Source organism: Miscanthus floridulus, chromosome 4 (assembly GCF_019320115.1).
Source record: "Miscanthus floridulus cultivar M001 chromosome 4, ASM1932011v1, whole genome shotgun sequence".
NCBI lineage: Eukaryota > Viridiplantae > Streptophyta > Magnoliopsida > Poales > Poaceae > Miscanthus > Miscanthus floridulus.
Window position 1 is genome coordinate 6499347 of NC_089583.1, and position 23078 is coordinate 6522424.

At 44.3% G+C, this 23078-nt stretch overlaps 2 protein-coding genes and 1 long non-coding RNA gene across 3 annotated transcripts; 1 reads left to right on the forward strand and 2 right to left on the reverse strand.

Annotated features, from left to right (window-relative positions):
- Positions 1–1846: 1846 nt before the first annotated feature.
- LOC136547978 (uncharacterized) lies at positions 1847–2638 on the reverse strand. The gene has a single exon (XM_066539651.1). The coding sequence runs from the start codon at positions 2636–2638 to the stop codon at positions 1847–1849; it is 792 nt and encodes a 263-aa protein (XP_066395748.1).
- Positions 2639–2958: 320 nt separating this feature from the next.
- Positions 2959–7345, forward strand: LOC136550861 (uncharacterized). The gene is made up of 7 exons (XR_010782380.1): positions 2959–3989; positions 5263–5328; positions 5398–5454; positions 5566–5658; positions 5726–5805; positions 5900–5992; positions 6841–7345. It is a non-coding gene; the product is annotated as an uncharacterized lncRNA (long non-coding RNA).
- A 531-nt stretch (positions 7346–7876) lies between these two features.
- LOC136549357 (succinate dehydrogenase [ubiquinone] flavoprotein subunit, mitochondrial) lies at positions 7877–15213 on the reverse strand. Its single transcript, XM_066540605.1, has 16 exons — positions 14982–15213; positions 14583–14738; positions 13157–13244; positions 12830–12976; positions 12602–12742; positions 12145–12230; positions 11966–12058; positions 11816–11879; positions 11540–11683; positions 11259–11446; positions 10994–11168; positions 10735–10905; positions 10510–10579; positions 10287–10407; positions 10169–10206; positions 7877–8408 (listed from the first exon to the last, which is right to left on the reverse strand). Exons 1-16 carry the CDS (start codon positions 15054–15056, stop codon positions 8306–8308), a joined length of 1860 nt encoding a protein of 619 aa, XP_066396702.1. The 5' UTR covers positions 15057–15213; the 3' UTR covers positions 7877–8305.
- Positions 15214–23078: the final 7865 nt, after the last annotated feature.

Consider the following 23078-nt stretch of genomic DNA (forward strand, 5'->3'; position numbering starts at 1 on the left):
CTCAACCAACGAGTGAATTTGTACTGCGTGTCCCTAATCCCGGATGGTGATGCAAAGAGACACAAGGTTTATACTGGTTCGGGCAGTCGAGGCCCTACGTCCAGTCAGAGAGATTGATCTTGTATTCCTTGCACCGGAGTGCTCGTGGTAGGGGGTTACAAGCTGAGTGAGAGAGGGAGCTAGCCCCAGGTCTCGGCGAGGGTGGTGCGAACTGCTTGGGACGTTGCTCCCAAGCAGCGTGGAAGTGTGCGATTCTATCGGTGTGTTTTTTCCTTCTGCCCCCCCAGAAATGGCCCTGGCTACCTCCTTTTATAGTTACAAGGAGGAAGCGAGAGGTACATGAGAAGGCTACTATTTGCTGACGTATTCCGCTCCCTGAAGCAGTATGGCGTCGTGGGAGTTCCAGTCGATGTCTAGTCGGTATGGTCTTCAAGGCTGACGACATGCTGCGCTCTTGTACTTTTGTTGACTTGGTGAAATGCCGAGGCCTGGTGGCTGCTGTAGTAGGCTGTGTCGAGACCTATCGCGCTGAGGCCGAGACCCACTGTGCTGAGGCCTGCTGTGCCGAGGCCTTTAGCGGGTGGCAATGTGAGGTCTGGGCGGCCATCGCCGATAGTTGATTTGGGCGGAACAGTGCCGAACATGCGTCTACAGGATACGGTGCCCTGTATCGTCAGTAAGGGATGGTAAAAAGGCGATTTGACCGTTGTCCTGTCGCGGCATACTGCCGATCGTGACCTTCGTAGTGAGGGCAGCTGGGTGCATTAATTGGATGCGATAGCCTGCCAGAGTGACTTTTGAGGTGGAGGTGACGAGATTGCGGGACGAGCCCAGCCTCGGGCGAGGCGGAGCATGGCCAGTTCGCCCGAGGCCCTACCGGGAGTCTCGGGCGAGGCGGAATCCGAGGCTCATCGGGGGTCTCGAGCGGGGCAGAGCGGTCGGTTCGCTGGCCCCGAGGTCACAGGAACCCGGTTCTGACTCCCCGCGTCGTGTCCGTCCTTGGTGCAGGAGTTTAGGCAGCACAGTAGCCGGTAACCCTTGCACAGTCCCGTCGTGGATGGCAGGGTGCTGACGTGACGGACGTCTGGTCTGCCACGTCGCTGCACTGCGCCGTCGTGTGATTTGTCGGAGTGGTTGAGCGCCTCGATGGGACGTGCGGAAGTGACATGCTGGTCGTACTCGGTCTTGTGCGTCGTGGGGCTCCAGTACGGCTTGAGGCAGGACATGGCGGGCGACGTGCGGGTTGCCGTGTAATGACGTCGTAGGGGGCAGCGGCTATGCCGAGGCCGAGCCATCGCGGGGGGCTCGGTGGTCATGGACCCTCAGGCTGCCGAGCCCGTGAAGCAAACTGTCGAGGTCCTTGGGGGGAGTTATTGGCCTTGGGTACTGATTCCGAGGCTACAGTAGCCCAGATGTGGCTCCCCACGCTGCATCGTCCTCGGTGCAGGAGTTGGCAGCATAGTGAGGCATGGGCGTCACGGTGGTTAGTACAGTGGCGGGTAACCCCTGCCCAGTCCTGCCTCCTGTCCCATCGGCCATTCTGCTGTACTGTGCCGGGCGTGCGGCTGTTTGTCAGGGGCAGCAGTTGGCTGAGTTGTCGTGACACGACGTTTTGCCAGAGGGACGGGAGAAGGAAGAGGTGGCGGAGTGCTGCCGAGTCCGCCTTGCGCGAGACAGAGGGTCGGTGGCCCGGCCGAGGCCTTTGACGGGGAATCGGCCGAGGCCCGTGGTGAGGGGCCTCGGGCGAAGCGGAGGGTCGGCCGAGGCTCGCGGCGATGGGGCCTCGGGCGAGTCGGACAATTGGCCGAGGCCGGCAGCGTTTAGCTGGTTTCGATCTTTACGAAGTCTAAGCAGTCGTTTTTTGGATCTCGCAGAGCATCAGGCGCCCCATGGCATCCGTGACTTGCTTCGGCTTGCTGCGCTCCTCGAAGACACGCAGTCTCCCGATCACGTCCTCCACCTTGGCCGTGTTCAAGTCCATGAACATCTCGATGGAGACCGCCGCCTGGTTGAGACTCTCCGAGACAACCTGCAAGAGCTTCTTCACCACCTCGGAGTCGGTGATCTCGTCCCCGAGCGTGCGGAGGTTGGTGGCGAGCGTGTCGATGCGGAGGCCGAACTCGCTGACGGTTTCCCCTTCCTTGAAGGAGATGGAGTTGAACTCGCGGCGCAGCTGCTGCGCGCTGGCGCCGCACGCGCGCTCGTCGTCGATCCGCAGACTCTTGATGGTCTCCCACGCCTCCATCGCCATGGGCTTGCGGGCAAGGGTGCTCCAGAGCTCTGTGGGGACCGAGCGCAGGATCCCGGCCATGGCAACTCGATCGTCGTGGTATTCGTCGTTGTCGTGGTCGTCGTCGATGCCGTCCCGGACAATCTCCCAGACCCTGAGAGTCTGGAAGTTCACCGTCATCACCAACGCCCATTCGGAGTAGTTTGTCCGGGTGAGCATCGGCCACGCAACGTTCGCGGACGGCCGCTCGATGACGCGCTCGATGATGCGCTCCCCGGTGTCCCGGGTGCGCGAGCGGCTGGAGCGACCGCGCCGACGTCGAGGCGGCGAACGCGACGGCATGGCTTCCTTCTTCTCGCCGGAGCTGTCGCCAAAAGCCTTCTGCTTGTTGGGCGGTGGCTGCGACATGGCGACGGCGTAACCGTGGCTCCGGTACCAATTGATAGAATCCGAACTGGCGAGAGGATTACGCACACGAACACGAAGTGGACACACGCAAGTTGTGCTGCTAAGCGGCAGCTTTTCTGATCTTTAATTACTGAATTTAAAGTAACAGGGAAACTAAACATGGCCCTAGTGGCCGAGAACGTCGCGGCACGTTCGTGCGCAGTCACCGCCATCCCGATGGCCTGGGACGTGCCGCAGTTTCAGCTACGACTAAAAACAGGGAGGAAACTAACTAGCTAACAATAGTAAAGAACATGCTCAGGGATTATTGCTAACGGCGGTGGCTTCGCGGCGTTCGCGCTGCTCTCCACGGCGTCTCGGCGCCCTAAGATGGCCTGTGCCGCCGGTTCTGCCGCGAGCTGGGCGCCGTGGTCGTGTCCGTCAACTACCGCCTCGCCCCCGATCGAGCACCGGTACCCCCGCGGCCTACGACGACGGGACGGACGTGCTCCGGTTCCTCGCGAACGGCGGCCTCCCCGACGGCCGGCCGTCCCGGTCGACCTCTCCCGCTGCTTTCTGGCCGGGACAGCACCGGCGGCAACATCACGCACCACGTGGCGCGCCGCCAGGCGGGCGCGGGCGCAGCCACTGCCTCCGTCGGCATCGTCCTGCTGCAGCCCTACTTCGGCGGGGAGGACTGAACAGCGCACGGCGGCCGAGCTGAGACTGGAGGGCGTGGCGTCCGTGGTGAACATGCGGTGCTCCGACTGGTCGTGGAGGGCGTTCCTCCCCGAGGGCGTCACCCGGGACCACCCGGCTCGCCTTCTCGGGGCACCACGCCGGGAACCTCCTCCCGCGCCCCAATGCTAGCACCACGTTCCCTGCATCTCGACGGTCCTCCCGCCGCCGACAGGGACCGTCGAGATGCAGCCCACCTCGACCTCGAGCTGCTCGCGCTCGACCAGTACCAGCAGAAGCTCTTCGACAAGGTGTCGTCACCGAGGGCCAGCTGGGGTCGGACGGCGGGATCGGCTCGCCGCTGCCCGCCGCGGCGCGCGCCAGGACTGTACCGGACTACACGGACCTGTTCGGCTCCGTCAACCCGGTCATGCTGTCCCAGCTACACGCGCTATCGCTCTGTTCGGCTCCGTCAACCCGGCCATGCGTTGTCCCAGCTACACGCGCTATCGCTCAAGCAGGGCGGCGACATGCCGGCGTACAGCTCCGCCGCGCGCGGTGTCCACCCGGCGCTCGTCGCTGTCCCGTGCCCGGCAACGCGCTATAGGCCCCCAACGTGGCCACAGCATCCAGGTGCCACTGTGGCATGGCCACGTCTGATGCTGGCGCTGGCATGGCGGGTTTTGGACCATTGGTGAGCGGCGTCAATAAATTAGGGACACAGATGGTCGCTTTTTTTTTTTAGTTAAGGACCCGGTTGGGAATGCCCTGAAAATTTAAGGTCCTAGCGTGCATTTTACTCTATAATAATAGAAATATTTTTTTAAAATTTTATTCAAATACTTTTTTATAATAAATATGTATTTAAAAATATTAAAATCTGATTTGTTATTATAAAATTTGTTTTAACTTGGAAAAATACGAAACCAGTTTCTTTTTTTCCATGCCAGTTGGGAATGCCCCAAAAGTTTAAGGTCCTGGCGTGCATTTTACTCTATAATAATAGAAATATTTTTTAAAAAATTATTCAAATACTTTTTATAATAAATATGTATTTAAAATATTAAAATCTAATTTGTTATTATAAAATTTGTTTTAACTCAGAAAAATACGAAACCAGTTTCTTATTTTTTTCATGAAATCATGCTCTACCTTCTTTTCCATTCTTAGAATTATTTGAATCTTATTGTCTTCTAAAATTTGAAACTAGGTCAAATGCGACACGGAGGATACGAACCAAGATAAATTATTGTGTACAGCAGTGTGGATCGCCATGCAAACTACAAAAAAATCCTCGATGGAAATGCCTTGCTAATCATCAACAACAATTAGCATGCGACTTCTTAGCCTCCCAAACCTACTTCTGTGACTTGGCTGACAATATCCAAATGGGCGCGACCACTTCCTTTTTCGTCGTCGCCGTTGTAGGTTTTGCACATGCACCGGTAACACATGATTCAACAGGGAGCAATTTGGACGGTCTCTAGATGTTGGACTTTATGCGTTTCCTAAAATCATGACCTAGATTATGATACCTAGTTCAGAAAAATATAGAGCATGGTTTTAGAAAAAAATATATAATTGGTTTTATATTTTTTCTAAGTTGAAATAATTTTTCTATGATTTTTCTAACATTAAATCAAATTTTAATATTTTTAAATACATATTTGTTGTAGAAAATATTTGGATAATTTTTTAAAAACTTATTTATACAAATTTTAGGAGCATGATTTTAGAAAAAAAAATGAAATGTGTTTCATATTTTTCTGATTAAAACAAATTATCTATGCTTTTCTAATATTAAATTAGATTTTAGTATTGTTAAATGCATATTTATTCTATGAAAAATTATTTCTACAAACTATTTATAAAGTTTAATTGACCTCCGTGAACTAGTGTGAAAGTCTGATTTACCTCCCTCAGTGACTAACTTGGTGCCATGTACGACGGCTGATATGGTCTTGTAGCAAAATTGGTCCAGACATAAGGAAGATGAGCTCTAATAACAGCGAAAATCTACTTGAAGGCATTGGGTAAGGTTTTATTGTATCACTAATATGCCAAGAAATAATGTTATGCAACTGAAATGGTTCTTATAATAGGAGAATCCTGAGGATATGGGATTGTGCACAAGACATTTTAGCAGCTGACCAACCCTAGTATGTATTAGATAATCTGCTGTTATCTTATCAAATGTGCATGTGTGTGAGGTTGAGGGTGAGGGTCTACACCTATTCGCTAGCTAACAATATCTTGAAATTGACTTCTAGAGAAAGAACTGAGCAGGATGACCATAAACCAAGGCGTCGAAGTGTTAGCTTAAATGAGCACTGCACAAATCTGAGTTCAGTATTTTTCTTCAGGTATATCAATATCTTTCTTTTGTTTTTGCTTGTTTTTTTTTGTGAAAGATGTAAATTGTTACAACAGAGATGACATGGTTTTTAACGGGAACGTCTAGAGGATCCATGTGTTTGCATGGGGTTCCTGAAACAAGTGAAAGACGACAGGTATTAAATTTAGAAATGCATCTGTTTTTAGATACTCCACTTAACATTAAAAAAACACATTCCCCTCCTAATTTCAACTTGTTTGTGTTTGCAGCTAACCTATTTCAAGGTTCAGGCCTTCCAATGGAGTGATGTACAATTTATGTACCCAAAAAGAGAAAACACATTTGTACAAGCTTTGGGCATGGTAAATTCCTTGCTAGCCTTATTTTGTACAACATCTTATTTTTTATCTAATTTCTTGAATAATGAAGCATATATTTGAGATACCTTCTAAATTATGCATTTTATTCGTTGCTTCTATAAAATATTGGTATGTTGGCCTAATACAGATTGTTTAGGCGCTTAAATAATGGCGTGGAGATCCACCACACAGTTCCGCCACTGACCATTCCTATTTTAGGGTGAAAAGCTGCAATTGGATGAATGTCGTCCTGATGCTTCTCTTGCTGAACAGTCTTTCCTTCTTGATCACCCCATTGCTAGATTCCTGTTCCTTATCGTTCTTCCCATGTCCGTCAAATTTATCAGTTCTCTTCTTACCATACTTGTCTTCCTTGTCCCAGGCATCTTTCTCTCTAATTCATGTGCTAAGTGGTATAATAGTATAATACCTACCACATTTCAGAGGGCCAGCGAGTAAGCTTGCCATCAACAGTAAATGAGCCAAATAATTAGCTAATACACACGGTTTTCTCTCTAACTCGGCTGCACTAAAAAGAAGCTGTTGTGCTGCTGCAGCGGCTGCATGCTTTATTTCTCACAAAAACACTGTACGAATAGCTACAAGTGGCTTCAGCTGCTGCTTTTTTCATAGCAGAAAACCGTGGCACTGATCGGCAGCAGCTGCTGGCTGTTGCTGCACACACGCAGTATTGAGCCGTGTTTATATTTGGTTATGCTCTATGCATATAATTTCCATCTACAGTTGTGATGAATTAGAAATCATAAGGAAATTTTCAGCTGAATTAGTAATTTCTTTCAGCTAACAAGTTTATTATGTGCTATAGTTTACACTTCATGTTATTTTTCCAGGGGCCCGAATGGGTGGCCTCTGGGGGAACAGATGGCACGTTACCATTTGGAAAGTTGTGTATGACATCAAGCGACCGGGGATCGAGAGAAATCCAAATCTTGAAATCTATTGCTATGAACCTAAGTATCAAAGTTTGGATGATTCTGTAAACATGGACGACGATGCCGATGAACTTGAATTACTGTTAACAGTGAAGGCGGAGTTGGGGGCATTAAAGTTGAAGCAAAACCATTTGCAGAAGATGTTTGAAGAAGGTAATGATGGCGGGACAACTGGACTGAAAATCTTTGAGAAGATGACTAAAGATTTGCACAGTGCTAAAGTGAATGATGAAATAAACACTACAATGGCGAGGATTGCCCAACCTCCCTCCATGCATGGGATTATTACTGTCAATTAAAGTAATTGCTTGTTGATACTACTTCTTAGTGATTACCAGTACCGATATGTGTCCTTTGATGAAAACTGTGTAAATATGCGGATAAATATAAGTTAGTTACTGAATTTTAAAGTGGCGTGCAATGCTAGTGATGCTGAATGCAATTGGGCTGGACCGTTTCTGTTTCAAAAAAAAAAAAGGCAGTGTTCGTGTGTTGGCCTTTCTTACTTATGTTTGTTGTATGAATAATGGATACTGTGAGCATTAGTTACCCACACTGTACCTTTTTTTTAAACAGTACCTTTTTTTTGGAACTACTAATAAGAAATGGTTTGGCCATCACCTACAAAAGAAATACTTTAACAGCAGTAAATACTTTAACAGCGACTCAATACTTTAACAGCAGTGAGTCGCTGGCCTTACGTACAAACCAGGTACCACTTCCAATGTTCAGACGATTGATATTCTCGCAATACTTGTTTACAGGCTAAGGCTAAGGCTTCGGTTGTGCAGAAACCATCTCCTAGAAAAATTTGAATAAGCTTGATCAAGCTGGAATGATTCCCAGGTCCATTCCAAGATAACCGAACGAGACCTAAAAGTGAACTTTCCCCGCCTTACACATTTAATTTAACAAAAACGATCTAAGATTCTGCTAAAAAAACGATCTTAGATTGACTACTCTCAACCAAGCACTGCTCCAATAAAATACACTCTAGTCTCTAGCTGTAGCTGTTGTACAAGTACGTAGCAGCAGCTCTCCACAAGGAATACATATACTGTCTAAACTAGAGAGCTGGTTTTCTGCTCTAACAAATTTATACATTAATCACCAAACGTTCATAAATCATGAGTTCAAAAAACCAGGCAGAGCATCAAGTATCAACCCATGCAAAGATTCATGTACACAAATGTCAGTCAGGCATTAGCATGTATTCTATCTTACCCTTTATTTCTAGCGAACTAAACAATACAGAAACACAGAAAATGAGGGACACAAATTCAGGTCATGTTCTCAGCCAGGAATGCACATCTGCTTTATTAACACCTTACAGGGAATTCCTGAGGTGTGAGGCTTGAATCGATCAATAGACACGTGCTTTTGGCGGGAATGACTCTACTTCATCGTCCAATGTGTTCATGTGCACCGGCCTGTATGCCAATCGAACCTTCTCGTTTTCCCAGTATCTGTGTACAGGTAACATCAGTGAATCAGGATAACGCTACTGAAAGGGCAGTATATTTCAGATCATGCATTTCTGCCACCAAAGATACAAATTATTGAATTTATTTACGTGCCAAGTTTTTCATGCATGCCGTTAGTTACTAGTCGCTCACAGGGACTCCTACATTTTCAATTTGCTCAAACCATTGTTTTTGAGGCTTCGCCTAGACGTCGCCTAGGCGACATGGCGTGCCCAGGGTGCTGGGCGTCGGGGTCGCCACGGCATGCGTGCGTATGGCGTCCGCCATATGAGATTAGGCGTCGATTAGGCATGGAAAGGCGTTGGGCGAACGCCTAGAGGCCTGTGGTGGACGCCGGAGCAGCAAGTCGAGAGGAAGGCGGAATCGGGCGGGGAATCGAGCGGACGCGATGAAAACTGGCAGGAATCGACCGAGCGCGATGAAAGCTGGGCGGGAAATCGACCGCGTCGCGTCCGCGCTAGAAGGAAAAGGGCAGGAATCGACCGCATATATGCTTTTGCGCGGCAAATCTCCCGCTCAGGGGCTTTTACCGCGGATGTGGGCCGCTGCAGCTTCACGGAGAGAGGAGAGGAAAAGAGGCGGCGGTGGCGGCGGCCCTGCTTCTTGGCGGCGGAGGCAGAGGCGGAGGCTTACCGCTCCTTGCTGAGTCCACCGGCCGTGCGCACCTCCCGCGAGTCCGCCCCTGCATCTCCGCCTGGCTGCTCGAGTCCACCAGGGGTCCGTCCGCACCTGCTCGCCCACCTCCGTCGACCATCTGCCCGTCCGCCGTCCGCCTCGTATGCTCCCTGCCTACTCTCTGGTCTCCTCTGCAGCCCTGCTTCCCTCCTCTTCCTCTGCTTCCCTCCTCTTCCTCTGCTTCTTTCCCTCTTCCTCTGTTTCTTTCCCTGTCTCTCGTGCTTTGTTATATAGAGGTGACCAGAAGTGCTCGAGTTCTTTGTTTTTACAGCTGATAGCACAATGGCAAGTCCATCTTCCATCATCAGCAATTATGATCCCAGGACTGATTTAGCTCGGAAGGGAAACTCTACGGATCCAGGATGGAAGTATGGGTACTGGCCAAACCTTCAAGACAAAGATGTGGTGCCTCACTTACCGGAGGGATAAAAAAGGCTGAAGAAACATCTGGCGGGTGGCTTTGGAGATACAAGGAAGTGCATGAAAACTACGACTGCAATTAGAGTGGAGATGGAAAACTGCTTGAATAATCATCCCTAGATGATACTGACTAGAGATTTCAGATCTACAGTTATGCTACTTATATTTGTTTTGCCCTAGCAGCACTAGTCATTAAGTTATATTATGTTATTAGAGACTAATTTGTTGCTATTGACTTATTGAGTGATGAGAGATTTCAGATTTGCTATTTTGCTACTTTACGTTGTGCACTAGCACTCTGGTACTGGTAGCATTATTTGTTATGGTATTACATGCTAAGACTTGGCAATATTAAGGTATGATTTGCTTCTGAATTTTAGTAGCATTATATATTAAGATGATCATATGGCGTCGCCGGCGTCCGCCATAAACGCCTAGGCGTTGTGAAGGGGGTAGGGCGCCACGCGTCGCCACAGCGCCTCAAAAACCATGGCTCAAACACAAATTACACAATCTATGGTTTGTCTAGTGTCTACAGATTGGCTTCTATGATACTGACAAGGCATGTCAAACAGTGCAACAAACTAACAGCAGAAAATTTATTGATATTATTATTTCTGGTAGCTTAGTGAACAGTAGATAATTACCCCAGTGAGTGCTTCATCCACTTCTCGTCATCTCTTGTCTGCAAGCAAGTAGAAAAATTACTGTCAATATAACATAGAAGCATGACATCAAAATATAGTTAAAAGAATAGCTTCAAACCGTGAAATCTTCACGAGCATGAGCTCCTCTGCTTTCCTTCCGAGCCTCTGCCGAATACATAGTTATGCATGCGTTTATCAAAAGATTTTCCAGCTCCAGGGTCTCTATCAGGTCAGAGTTCCTGTTAAAACAAATAACAAAATTACAAAGGAAGAAAAATGGATCATAAACGCAACAGTGAAAATCAAATGAATTTGACGCTTCGTCATGAGGAAGAACATACCAAATGAGACTCCGATCACTGAGCTTCACATCATGGAAACTTTCCCATGTTTTGCTAATCAGTTCACAACCTAATAGACAGAAGGTCAGTGAGAACACATGGTGAATAAATTTCCCAAAAAGCACTCCTAGCAGTGTTTATTTATCTATACTATTTTTTCATCATGCTTCCTTCAAGTGCTCGTAATAGTAGTAAAAGGAACTACACAAAGAGCATGAGCAATACCTTCTTCAAGTGTTTCTTGTGTACGGAACACAGCAGCATTATTTTGCATAACACGTTGCATGTTGAGACGGATCTTGGAAGTTGGCAATGACCCATTCGCATTCCTCAGCTTGTCCAACCAGGCTATGGTCTTTTCTCCAGCATCTTTTTCCAGAGGTTTCTGCTTCTCACCTATAACAGAGTCAGAGTGCAACATGGATATTAGGAGCATAGGAAGAGCAAAAGGAAACAAACAACCAAGTAAAGATAAGGAACCTGCCTGGTTTAGAAATATCTGCTACCCTGTTTGCACAAGCTCTGCCAAAAACAACTATGTCAAGAAGCGAATTTGCCCCTAGCCTATTTGCACCATGGACAGATGCACAGGATGCTTCACCAGCAGCCATTAGACCAGGAACAACAGCATCTGGATTATCACCCTTGATATCCACTACCTATTATGCAGAATAGCAGAATATTTTCTATTATAATACCAGCAGGTTTTGACCCATACTAATCATGTCCATTACATGCTCAATACAAACCTCCCCATGGTAGTTTGTTGGGATACCACCCATATTGTAGTGCACAGTAGGCAAAACTGGAATGGGCTCCTTGGTGACATCAACACCAGCAAAAATAGCAGCAGTTTCAGAAATACCAGGAAGCCTTTCCTTGAGAACCTCAGGCGGCAGATGGTTCAGATGCAAATAAATGTGATCCTTCAATGGCCCTGTAGTAATCAGATCAAAAGATAAGTTCCAAGTCCAAGCAGAGGAAGAAAAAAAATAGGCACCTAACACAAATCTAGTTCTGTAGCACATACCTACACCACGTCCTTCCCTAATTTCCATTGTCATTGATCTTGAAACAACATCACGAGATGCAAGATCTTTTGCAGTAGGAGCATATCGTTCCATGAACCGTTCACCTTCACTATTTCTAAGGATGCCACCTTCACCACGGGAACCTGGTGACACAATGAGAACAGGACACACAAATTCTCAGTAAAAGAAAACCTTCACTATCAAGGGACTAATTGTTCACAAACAAATGAATTGCCTAAGCTAAGCACAGGAAGGAAGGGTTGAATATATACAACCTTCAGTAATCAGGCATCCAGCACCATAAATGCCTGTAGGATGGAATTGTACAAACTCAAGATCCTGCAATTGCATGTATCAGGTAAGCATGATCAGGACAGGAACATGGACCAATAACTAGTAATGAAACCCTGGATGAAAAGACTGGCCTGAAGAGGTAAACCAGCACGTGCCACCATGGCATTGCCATCTCCAGTACAAGTGTGTGCTGAGGTTGCTGAGAAATATGCCCTGCCATAACCCTGCGTTCATAAAGCAAAAGAGAATTCATCACCAGAGTTGATGCAAACAAAAAAAAATAGTACTTCAAAATTGGAAGACCCCTTACTCCTGTGGCTATAATTGTATTAGAAGCACGGAAACGGTGAAGAGTTCCATCCTCCATGTTTAAGGCAATGATTCCCTGACACTTTCCTGGAATATTGTTGCTAGTAATTAATATATGAATTATAACCATACTTGAAAGTTGCAATGAGCTTCCTATATCATCCAATCAAAATAGCAGCAGGAAAAATACAGGGACATGAATTGCATTGTGAACAAAGGTGCAATTACATAGGAGTAACCAAGTACTGCCAACTACTGGCTTTCAACAACCACAAAAGAAAACAATTATAAGCAAACCAAGGTTCATGAAAAAAGCATAGTGATTGAAACAGGCCAACATAGCAATAATGGGGTAAGGAGCACATATGCTGGGAAATTTAAAATAAAACAACTAACAGGGCCTTCAAGACATGCTCCTCTGATTGACCTTATAGATCTTGCAGTGCAAAATATCTTACCTTCATTGTCCATGAGAAGGTCCAATGCAAAGTATTCCACAAAAAATTGAGTATTGTGCTTCATCGCTTGACCATATAGTGTGTGTAGCATAGCATGTCCTGTTCTGTCAGCAGCACAGGCACAACGGTAGGCTTGTCCACCTGATGATAATACACAGTTAGAGCAAGCAGAAATGCAGAATACAAAAGGTAAAAGGGTGCTTTTCAAAACAAGTTACAGACAACGACCTTTGCCAAAATCTAAGCTCTGTCCTCCAAAGGCACGTTGGTATATCTTTCCCTCTTCAGTTCTAGAAAATGGTAATCCATAGTTCTCAAGTTCTATAACAGCTTTTGGTGCTTCTCTGCACATATACTGAATAGAATCCTGGTCACCTGGAAACGGATGAGAATGTCAAATAAAAAACGAATGTCAAAACATAGGACAATTCGATAGTTGCTTGAAGATTTTCCCTGTTCTTACTAAGGAAAATATATTATGAACCAAAGATGTCAGTTCCTTTCCACTAAAACATAAAAATAGATGAGGGGTAAAATCGTGATGAAGTAGCTCACCGAGCCAATCGCTTCCCTTAACAGTGTCATACATATGCCACCTCCAATCATCTTCACTCATGTTTCCAAGCGCAGCATTTATGCCTCCCTGCATAACATGTTCTTGCAAGTTAGAGCACAACTGAAGCTCATAAATTGGCAGTGCATGGTACTAGAGGAAAATATACCATGCACCGATGCTGAAAAACTTTTGTGCAACCTTAGGCCAACTTAAAAAAAAAATGTTGTTGCGGGTTGACCAATGTGAAGTAGGGTTATACGAAGTCTGAAACAAAGAAAAGTCCTAACTAGAAATAACTGGCACAACAATGGAGTACAAGAGTAACTCGATGGCAAACCATACATACATTAGTCACATGTAAACAATATGTGGAAAATTGGAACTAATTTTGATTTAAATATATATCAGCTTTGTGCATCATATTTTACGCTCGTAACTGAATGCCAATTGTAAACCCCAACACCAGACTTCCTCCTTAAGGAAATGCTGGATTAAAAGCAGATGGCACATTCCTCCTTGAAACAAAATAGATGCACGCTACTACTCAAGCTAGCAGTTCAGCACCAGTTAACTACATCTGACAAGCTCAAGGCCTTAAGCATTCAATTAGAACATCACTACAAAGAAATCATGGCACTGAACAAATGAGAAGCACAATCAAATGGTAGTTGCATCAGTCTCATTCCAAATTGAGCCCAACAAAAAATATTTGCCAACAAACATGTCCACAGAAAACAATTGTCACCTAATTACAGGCAACTCTGATCTTCTAGGGTAGGGAATACAAACAGAGCAAACTGTGCCATGACTAAAAGCTAAAACTTCCATGCATTCTTACACCTACATTGATAACACAACGGTTCCTGCCCCTGCATGCCAACTACGTTTATACAAAGAATGGCAGCAACGAAGCTTGAAAGTACAAACAGCAGGCAAAATGATTCAGGTGGCAGACTATACAAACTTCCATATTCTAATCAGATATCATATAGGGAAACAGCTTTGTTTATTCCACACAAAACTGAAAACTCTATGCATAACGTTTTGACCATAACTGACAGCGAGTTCTGAAGGCCAACATCCTCCTTCCTCTTCAAGGAAGTGTATGATTAAGAGCAGATGGCCCATGTCTCTGTTCTACTAGTTGCAACAGCATGTATGCAATCAAGGTAGTAGCTGAGATCCAGACAACTAAAATCATTCAATTAGCATACTACCCTAAAATCATTCCACTGACCAAATGAGGACCCTAACAAAACAGTAGTGATTACTTGAAGCAGACAATAGCTATCAACAGACCATGCCAACGGAAAACAATATCCATTTCATTACCTGCACTTCTGATTTGTTGCACAAAACAATATTCCATTTTTCACTGAACCAGCAGCCATAGTAGGAAAGTTATGCTGCAGGGCGTAGCCTCACCTGTGCCGCGACGGTGTGGGAGCGCGTGGGGAAGAGCTTGGTGATGCAGGCGGTGTTGAAGCCGTGCTCGGAGAGACCGATCGCCGCACGTAGCCCAGCGCCCCCGGCCCCCACCACCACCGCGTCGTAGATGTGATCCACCACCGTGTAGGACGACTGCAGACGGGCAAACCCCATGAACGAATGGAGTCAATCCTCGCATTTTCGGAACTAAACAATTCCCATCGCATCACACTACAGACCAAAATACTCCGAAAATAGGCAAGTTTCCCATCCAAATAAATCCGTCTGAACAACAGCAAATCGCCGATTCCACGATCAACGAACACAAAAAAAGGGACAAAATTTCTGAAAAAGTAAACCGGGTCGATCGAGCGGAGTGAGGTAGATCAGGAGTACCGATGCCGTGGAGAAGAGCCTGGAGGCGGAGGCTTTGGCCCTGGAGAGGCCCCGCGAGACGCAGCTGCGCCACATCGCGCCCCGTATCTCGCGGCGGCGGCGCGCGCGTGGGGAGAACCGGAGGGGTTTTGGCGGCGTTGCGGGGAGGACGTGGGTGGAGAGGAGAGCGGCGGTGGAGAAGACGACGGCGGGGGAGGTTGGCAGGGGGAGGTCGTTTTGTTTATTCTCGGGAAGCAGGGCTTTTGTTGGGACCATTTTGCCCTTATAGGGTTTATAAAGATTCTCTATAGTTGCGCCATGGCTATTTTTCTTTTGTTGATTTATTCCTTTCTTCTGCGATTTTGTTTGCATTAGTTTAATTCTTATGATTATGAAAAAATTTAACTGTGTTTATTTTATTTTCTAAAAATAGATGGTACGCCTTATAGTCCATCAAAGCAATGCATGTTTTGATATAGAAAAGTCAAACTTTTAAGTTTTGGACTTTTATGTGCACATTTTTGTAGAGAAAATCTTCAAACCAATCACTTTGGAAATGGTGTTTACATTATGTTGAATTTTTAAAAGTTTCTGATAAGTCATATAATTCGTTATAGAAGAAAAATAAGAGCATGAAAAAATATATACTTATTATATTGATTGACGTAGTGAGTAGCTATGTGCTACATTTGGTTGGTCATACAAGCCAAGTCTCGCAGTACCCAAAACTTGGGTTTGCATTCTAGATTTGTTCCGCTATGATTTATCCCGTTATTAGTGTAAACAATTCACAATCATTTGTCTTCAGGGAAAAGGTAAAGAGACTAGAATATTTATTTTGGCATCATACATACTGCTCTACTGCTGATCTGATCCTCTTTTTTCTTGCAGACAAGAAGTGGCACTGCATCTACCGCTGTTCGGGTTCGCCGATGCTGGTGCTCAGATTTGACATTGGTATATGCAAAACTGATATCTTGAGTCCGGTAAAGCCTATAACATATCAACGGCTTAAGACCTTACATCCTCGAACAGTGCTAACTGTACTATCAGAGTGAACAATGAGAATCCCGATGTTTTTGCCGTGAATCCTGCTCTCTTAAGGCCTAGCGCCCCCCACGAAGACATCCTCTGTATCTGCTGAAGCGCCGATGCCGATCTCCTTTTACTAGTTTGCTCCGGACTTATGTTGTGGAGCTCCCTTGCATGAGTCTTCTTTGGACTGTATCTTTTATACCAAACATGGTACCAAGTTTGTATCTTGGGAAAGGTTTTCCCAACAAGTTGTAATTGTCATAATGCATAATATATGTGGTCTTTATCAAAAAACAAATCATGGGCAAATGATGGTAACAATCAGCTTGACCGATCGAAAAGGGGTGGATGGTAAATGCGTAATCATGCTTGCATTAATTCACGGTGGGTGGCTTGGCTTGCTTGGTTCGTTCCTTGTCGTGAGGGAACTCTTCTTCTTGCACTTTTGATGAGTGGAGAGTGCCATGTCCACGAATGTGGCTTCACAGAGGGATACGCGGCACAAACATCCCCCAAGCACGCAAAACGCAAGGCAACAGCTACTACGTAGCACCAGTCCGGCCACAGCATGCACCTAGCGTACGTGTCCACCTTTTCCCCACCCCTGGAGACATATCTCTCACGCGAGAAAGGCGAAGGCACCGAGGCCTAAAAATTACGGGGGCGTGCAGATAAGGGATCTCGATTCTCGATGGATACTCGTAAAAAAGAATTCCGATGGATAAGGATAAGAAAGCTGAAGTTAAAGAAAGAAAGAAAATAGACGAAGAAAACAAAAGAAAAAGAAAAAAATAAATCAGGGTATCATAGACATTTTAGCTTTTTATCTACTTTGAGGAGCTATTTTTATTAGATATTTAGAGAATTTTACTACTAATTAATCCAGAAAATTATAACAGCATGTTTGTGACATCAGAGAGGTACATGTGTGATCAGCATCATACCAATCATGGATACAAACATAGAAAATAGAAAGATGGTTGCTGCAGTAGCATACCTAGCGGCACTAGAGCCATTTTTAGCTGTCGACACAGCGTTTGTTGATGTAGTCGTCCCGCTCATCGCAATGCATAAAAATAGCAATGCCAATCACCATCAGAGACCGGCCCGTCGGGAAGTAGCAGGAAGAAGTCACAACCGTCAGGAAGAATGATCGAGTAATCACGTTGAAGACGCTCCCCAAAAAGTCTGATTGTCGATGTGGTTTCGGAGGCCTGCTCTCCATGTTCCTGTGTGCGCAAGAACCGGGACGGGAAAGCTCAAGCAGCACGATAGCAGCGAGGTGGTGTTCTTGGTTGTGTCTTCTCTCTCCTGAACAAGAGAAGTAGTACCCTTTTTATGCAGCTACCGAGGAAGACGAAGATTAAGAGCCAGGCACATGAAGAGGTAGTTCCATCATGACATTGTCTGTTACAAGTAACTTATGAAACTGACAAATTATTTGTCTACTACTAGTAACGGAAACAACTAAAACATCATGACCCACTAAAACATAATAGTCATCATGATCCACTAACACATAATGGTCATCATGCACTTAACACTCATCAAACTGTCAGCTACATTGCTTAAAGGACCCAACAAAGTACACCAAATTAAATCCAACAATCCCCACCAAATTCTAAGGCATAGAAAATGCTCTCAGTTCTACTGATGTTTGATATACCAGTTTTTCGATGGAGGCCGTTAACTTGAACATCCACATAGTACAAAGGTTACATTTCTTCAAAACTAAATAATGGACTATGTCTTGAATTGATAGTTTTGTACGAAATAAGCTTCTCAAAGTTCTTTTACTGATACTAGGCTGGCAAAAACATCACCTCTAGTTGGAGCATACAAGTCAAACTCCTCGGTCATTCATGAGTATCTAGAGACCACCCAAATATTATAGTCTATGACTAGCAGTCGAACTCATACAGATGTGTTCGTTCTCAGTTTTGGCAAAAAAAATCACCAAAAACCGCATATCGAAGCGAACTAAGCCGAAACGGACTAACATATCGGTTTTTTCGGTTTTCGATTTTGGCGCAGTGCAAGGAGCAGGTGCTGCGAGCAGGGAAGGGAGGACGTCGAACGACATTGTTTTCCATTTTTTACTTTTTATACAGTACACTTCAGTTGGTTAGGTTTTAAACAAAAAATAAAATTAATTAACCAAAACCGAACCCTGGCGGTTTCTAGTTTAGGAACAAACCGATCGGTTCTTCATTGTTGAAAACCAAAACAACCGACTAAACATTCGGTCTAAACCGAATGCCCAATCTGAGTTCCTTCTAAGATGTTCTTTAGGACAACATCTTTGTTGTAAACAAGCCACTCGGGTCATATTAAGGTAACTTCAAACCTGCCATATAGTATAGGAGAGACATGCATCTCAAATGATATGGACCTTTGATATAAAGAGCCTCTCCATCACAATCAATCAACTAGCTTGTTTCACCATCCTATTTTACGTGATCTCCGATCACAAAGAACATGTTACCACTACGGAATGACTTCATGTGGGTCTCAAGCCCATCTCCTTCAATGCACCTTCTATCACATTATGTAATAGACCTTTGTGAATTGATCTCCCAGATTCTTAGATGTGTGGACATAGTCCAAAGTTATCACTCCGGAGTTTCATAATTTTCTGACAGATTTTAACCGTCCCTTCACATGCCCAGATGACTTCATGTTATCGTCAGAACTGTTCAATTAGCAATTACATGTCGATTATCACAGTTCATGGGAATTTTAACCATGTTTATTTCCTCAATCAAAATGGATATTCCTTAGTTCATCAAAGTAAGGCATGCTTTGATATACAAAAGTCAAATTTTATAAGTTTTTTACTTTTATTTGCACATTTATGTAGAAAAATTCATCAAACCATTTGCACTGAAAATAGTGTTAAGATTATGTGATTTTTTAACGATCGATAAAAATTTCATATAATATTACAACATAAAAGAAAAATTAAAGAGTTTCTTGCATGAAAAAAATATAGTTATATTGATGGACGTAGGGAGTAGCTATTGTGCTACATTTGATTGGCCATCAAGCCATGTCTCCGCGTACCCGAAACTTGGGTTTGCATTCTAGATTAGTTCCCAAATGATTTCCCCGTTAGTACCCCCTTTTGCTTTGGTCCTAGTAAGAGGGGTTCTTGTATTGAGCACTCTCTTTTCTTATAATACAAAGATACACACGACTCTTCTGCGTGTTTGAGAGAAAAAAAAAACTATCCCACTAGTGTAAAGCAATTCACGATCATTTTTCTTGAGGGAAAAAGGTGGATGAACTAGGATTTTTATTATGATATCATACATACATACAACAAATCAAAACATCCGGCGCACGACTTAGCACCACTGTTTGCCTAAATAGTCGTGTAGCACGTCTAAACACCATGTAAATGGTACACAGTGATAGGTCATTTCCGTTCAATCATTCATTTATCTCGTTTAATTGATGGTTTAGCCTGTTTAATGGACTAATTATTTACCGTTTAGTGTTTATGAAAACACCATAACACGGAGAATGCTACGTGGAAATGGTTTACTAATAAATGGATCAGATTAGTGGAAAATCCTAAGGATGTATATTTATCAGAAGATATAAAGAAGAAACTATGAATTTTTCTTATGCAAATAATCAAGGGCAAATGATGGTAATTAATAATCAGCTTGACTGATCCAAAAGGGGTGGATGGTAAATGCGTAATCATACACTAAAGGTGTGTTTGGACACAAGAATCAGTTCGGTTTCTCACGTGAATCAGCAGAATGGGTGCCAAACGGTTTGACGGACGCGGGATTCGAAGCCGGAACGATTCACTTTTCATGCGTTAAAGACTCGGACAGCTTAGATGGTGATTTCTCCTTCTCCTCTCAGCGATTGTTTTTTTTTCAGTTAATACTTTTTGAATACAATAAGATAAAATGAGCAGTGTATAAGTTGTTCTTTGCCTAAAAAGATTCAGAATTTTTTAAAGAATATTTTCATTTATATATTTTTTTGTTAAAAACTTTTTTTTGAATCAAAATCTAGTCTACTAGCCAAACGAATTCATAAAGTAGTTCCGGTTCATCATCTGAAACGTTTCTTGAGAGAATCTGGATCCTAATTCACTAGTACAGAAAATGATTTTTAGAGGCGCCTCCCCTTTTTAAAAGAAGCGGTTGTCTTCCTTGTCCGCCGCCGGCCATGGAGGACTAGCACTGTGGCTCCTCTTCCTCACCCGCCGCCGGCCATGGAGGGCTTCTCTTCCTTGCTCGGCGCCGGCCATGGCAAGCCCTACCTCACGGCGATTTCTTCCTCGTCCGTCGCTCCGATCCGAAGGAGGAGCCGTGCTCGCCTCCGGTGCCACGCCCGCTGCCGGGGCCACCGGCCTGGAGGTACGGGATCTGGAGCGCACGCGACGGGGAAAGGGAAAAGAAGAAGAAAGAACGAAGGGACTGTATCTATATCTAATACTAAAGACCTAAAAAAATTATACTCTTATTCATCCAGAGTTTTTTTTCTATAATCTTGTTTATAGTTAGATAAATTTGATTCATCCGGAGTTTTTTTTCTATAATCTTGTTTATAGTTAGATAAATTTGATTTAGGATAAATTAAATCTTATCTATACTATATCTATATCTAATACTAAAGAGCTAAAATTTTTATTTTATTTTGTTATCCACCTTCCCCTAGCCATCGGGTAGTGGAGAGTTTTTTTCGTCCGGATTTATATGACCAGTGCTCATACGAGTTGAAATAGTTCGCGTCATAGCGACGTATTGGATCGTGCCCTTCATCATATCTCATATGAAAATTTGACTGTTGATCAATCTAAACATTGGCAAGGCTGTCTCATAGACCTGATGCTAATTTTAAACTTGCAGCTATCATCATGAATAGAAACTAAATGGATCGATCGGTTGCTTGGAAATATCAAAGCAAACACTGGTAGTCCACATATCGATGTGTCATGGTATCATTAGTGGATGACCTCTTTGTTTTTTAAAGTACAGATTGGGTGTCATCTTTGTAATTTCGCATTAACTGTTGATTAGCTTCCTCACAACTAATATAGACAGAAGCATGAAATTTACTCAAATGTTTACATTCGCTTTTGATCATGTAGACATTATGTCATTTGTTGTCGATATCTGGTTTTTTTTTTCTCTATAACACGTATGTGGAAGCATTTTGTCGAAATAATTGGTGACCCCCTTAATATTCTTAGACAGAGGAAAGGTTATGCTTATTGTGACAGATGAAATGCTATGCTTATTGTGATCTTGGTTTATCTATAATTGAATGTAACTTTTGATTGTGATTCTTTTATGTCATTATTGCTCAATTAGTTGTGATGATTGATTTGCATTATGTTGAACATATCCCCCAATCTGTTCCATGGTTGCCTGCGCTCAGCCTTGGAGGGTTGTAGCTATGCCCGAATTTTTTATAATTTGGCCCTTTTTTTGAAAGTTTCTCACGAATAGACCCCTGGTGGAAAGAATTTAGGAAATGGACCCTTAGCTAGGCGCCAGCGTCTCTGGTGCCAAGCTCCTGGGCACGGTCGAAGACGTGGCGCCGAGCTCGGCGCCGTAGTGACTGGCGCTGAGCTCCCTGCATTTAACTCTGGCCCAACCTTCTTGCCCGAGCGTTCTTCCTCTTCTTTCTCCTCCCTCTCGGGTTTTTCTCTCCCCACTTCACCCTACCTCACGAATCGTTATATTGGACCTTGAAAACCTTTATTTGATCCATAGATCTTTGAGAGCAAGGTATCCTCGCTCCCCTCCTTATTTTTTTCGCATCGATTCGATATATATTAGTCGGATTTTTGAACCTAAGAATCGTCATCACTTAGGGTTTCATTGTATCCCTCAATATATGTATTATACAACCGTAGGTTGATTCCAAGGCGTGGAAAAAGCTAGCAAACCTAGGCGCATGTAGTTATGTTATGGGTTCATTGTTGAGAAACCCTAGGTTTATGGTTTAATGTTAACTGCTTTCGGTTCTTAGAACGAAATTGGTTGTATTGTAGTTATGGTTCTCATTGATATTTATTTGTGATGTTTTGATTTATGTTTGTTAAATTACATCCGTTTTGTTAGATGCAAAAAATATTTCGGGAGGAGTTTTGGCGAAAATGGGGTCGTCCTCGAGAATTATACCCCGACGCGTCTAGCAAAGATGCCCCCGTCCCTCCTGACCTCCCTATCCCTAACTGTGACTGTGGTTTCTCAGCCCATGTTTTTTAATCGAAACATCCGGACACAGCGGCGCGTTGCTTCTACACATGTAGTCGGTTTAATATAAGAAATTGTTTGCACTATCATTTTTCTGTATTTGTGTAAGTATGCTACTAATATTTTATTGGAATCTTGTTGTGTAGGATCATGAGAGGTGCTTTTTCTTTCAGTGGATCGATGGTGTAGACAAGTTTGATCCTAGGTACCTCTTTTTTGACGATTGGTTTAGAGGGAGACATCCACGTGAGCACTTCAAGCGGTGGGTTCCACCCCCCCTGACCCTCCGCCAATGACGGCTAAGAAGAAGCACATAGCCGCAGTTAGACGACTCGAGGAACCTCCTCTGTGCGATTGCGGAGATCGAGTTGTGATAAACCCTAAGAATACGTTAGAGTTTGTGTGTCCAAACAAGCATGAAGTAAGTGCAAAGTGTATGTGTTGAAATCTTGAGCTATATGTGTTCATGTACTAATGTCTCATTATTTAGGTGTTTTCAATGGCGAAGTGTCGTTTTAAGGAGTGGTTGTATGGTCCTAAGAACCAATGGGCGGAAGAACCGTGGAGGATTAAGGAAAAGAAGAAAGAAAGGGTAATCTACAAAGCACCTCCTGTCATGTGCGAATGTGCTGTAAAATCCAAATATGGCCTAGTCCCTTCGGAGCTTGGAATAGGCCATTATTGTGGCTATATGATTGAGTATGATGAGGTTCGTTATTTTTTCGGTAAACATGAAATCGTATTTTGTTTGTTTTGCTAAGACATATATGATATAATATTTCTTTTGAACAGAGCACTAGGAAATGCAGTTGAGAATGTTATGATGATCAAGCTAAGTTCTTGGATGAACTGA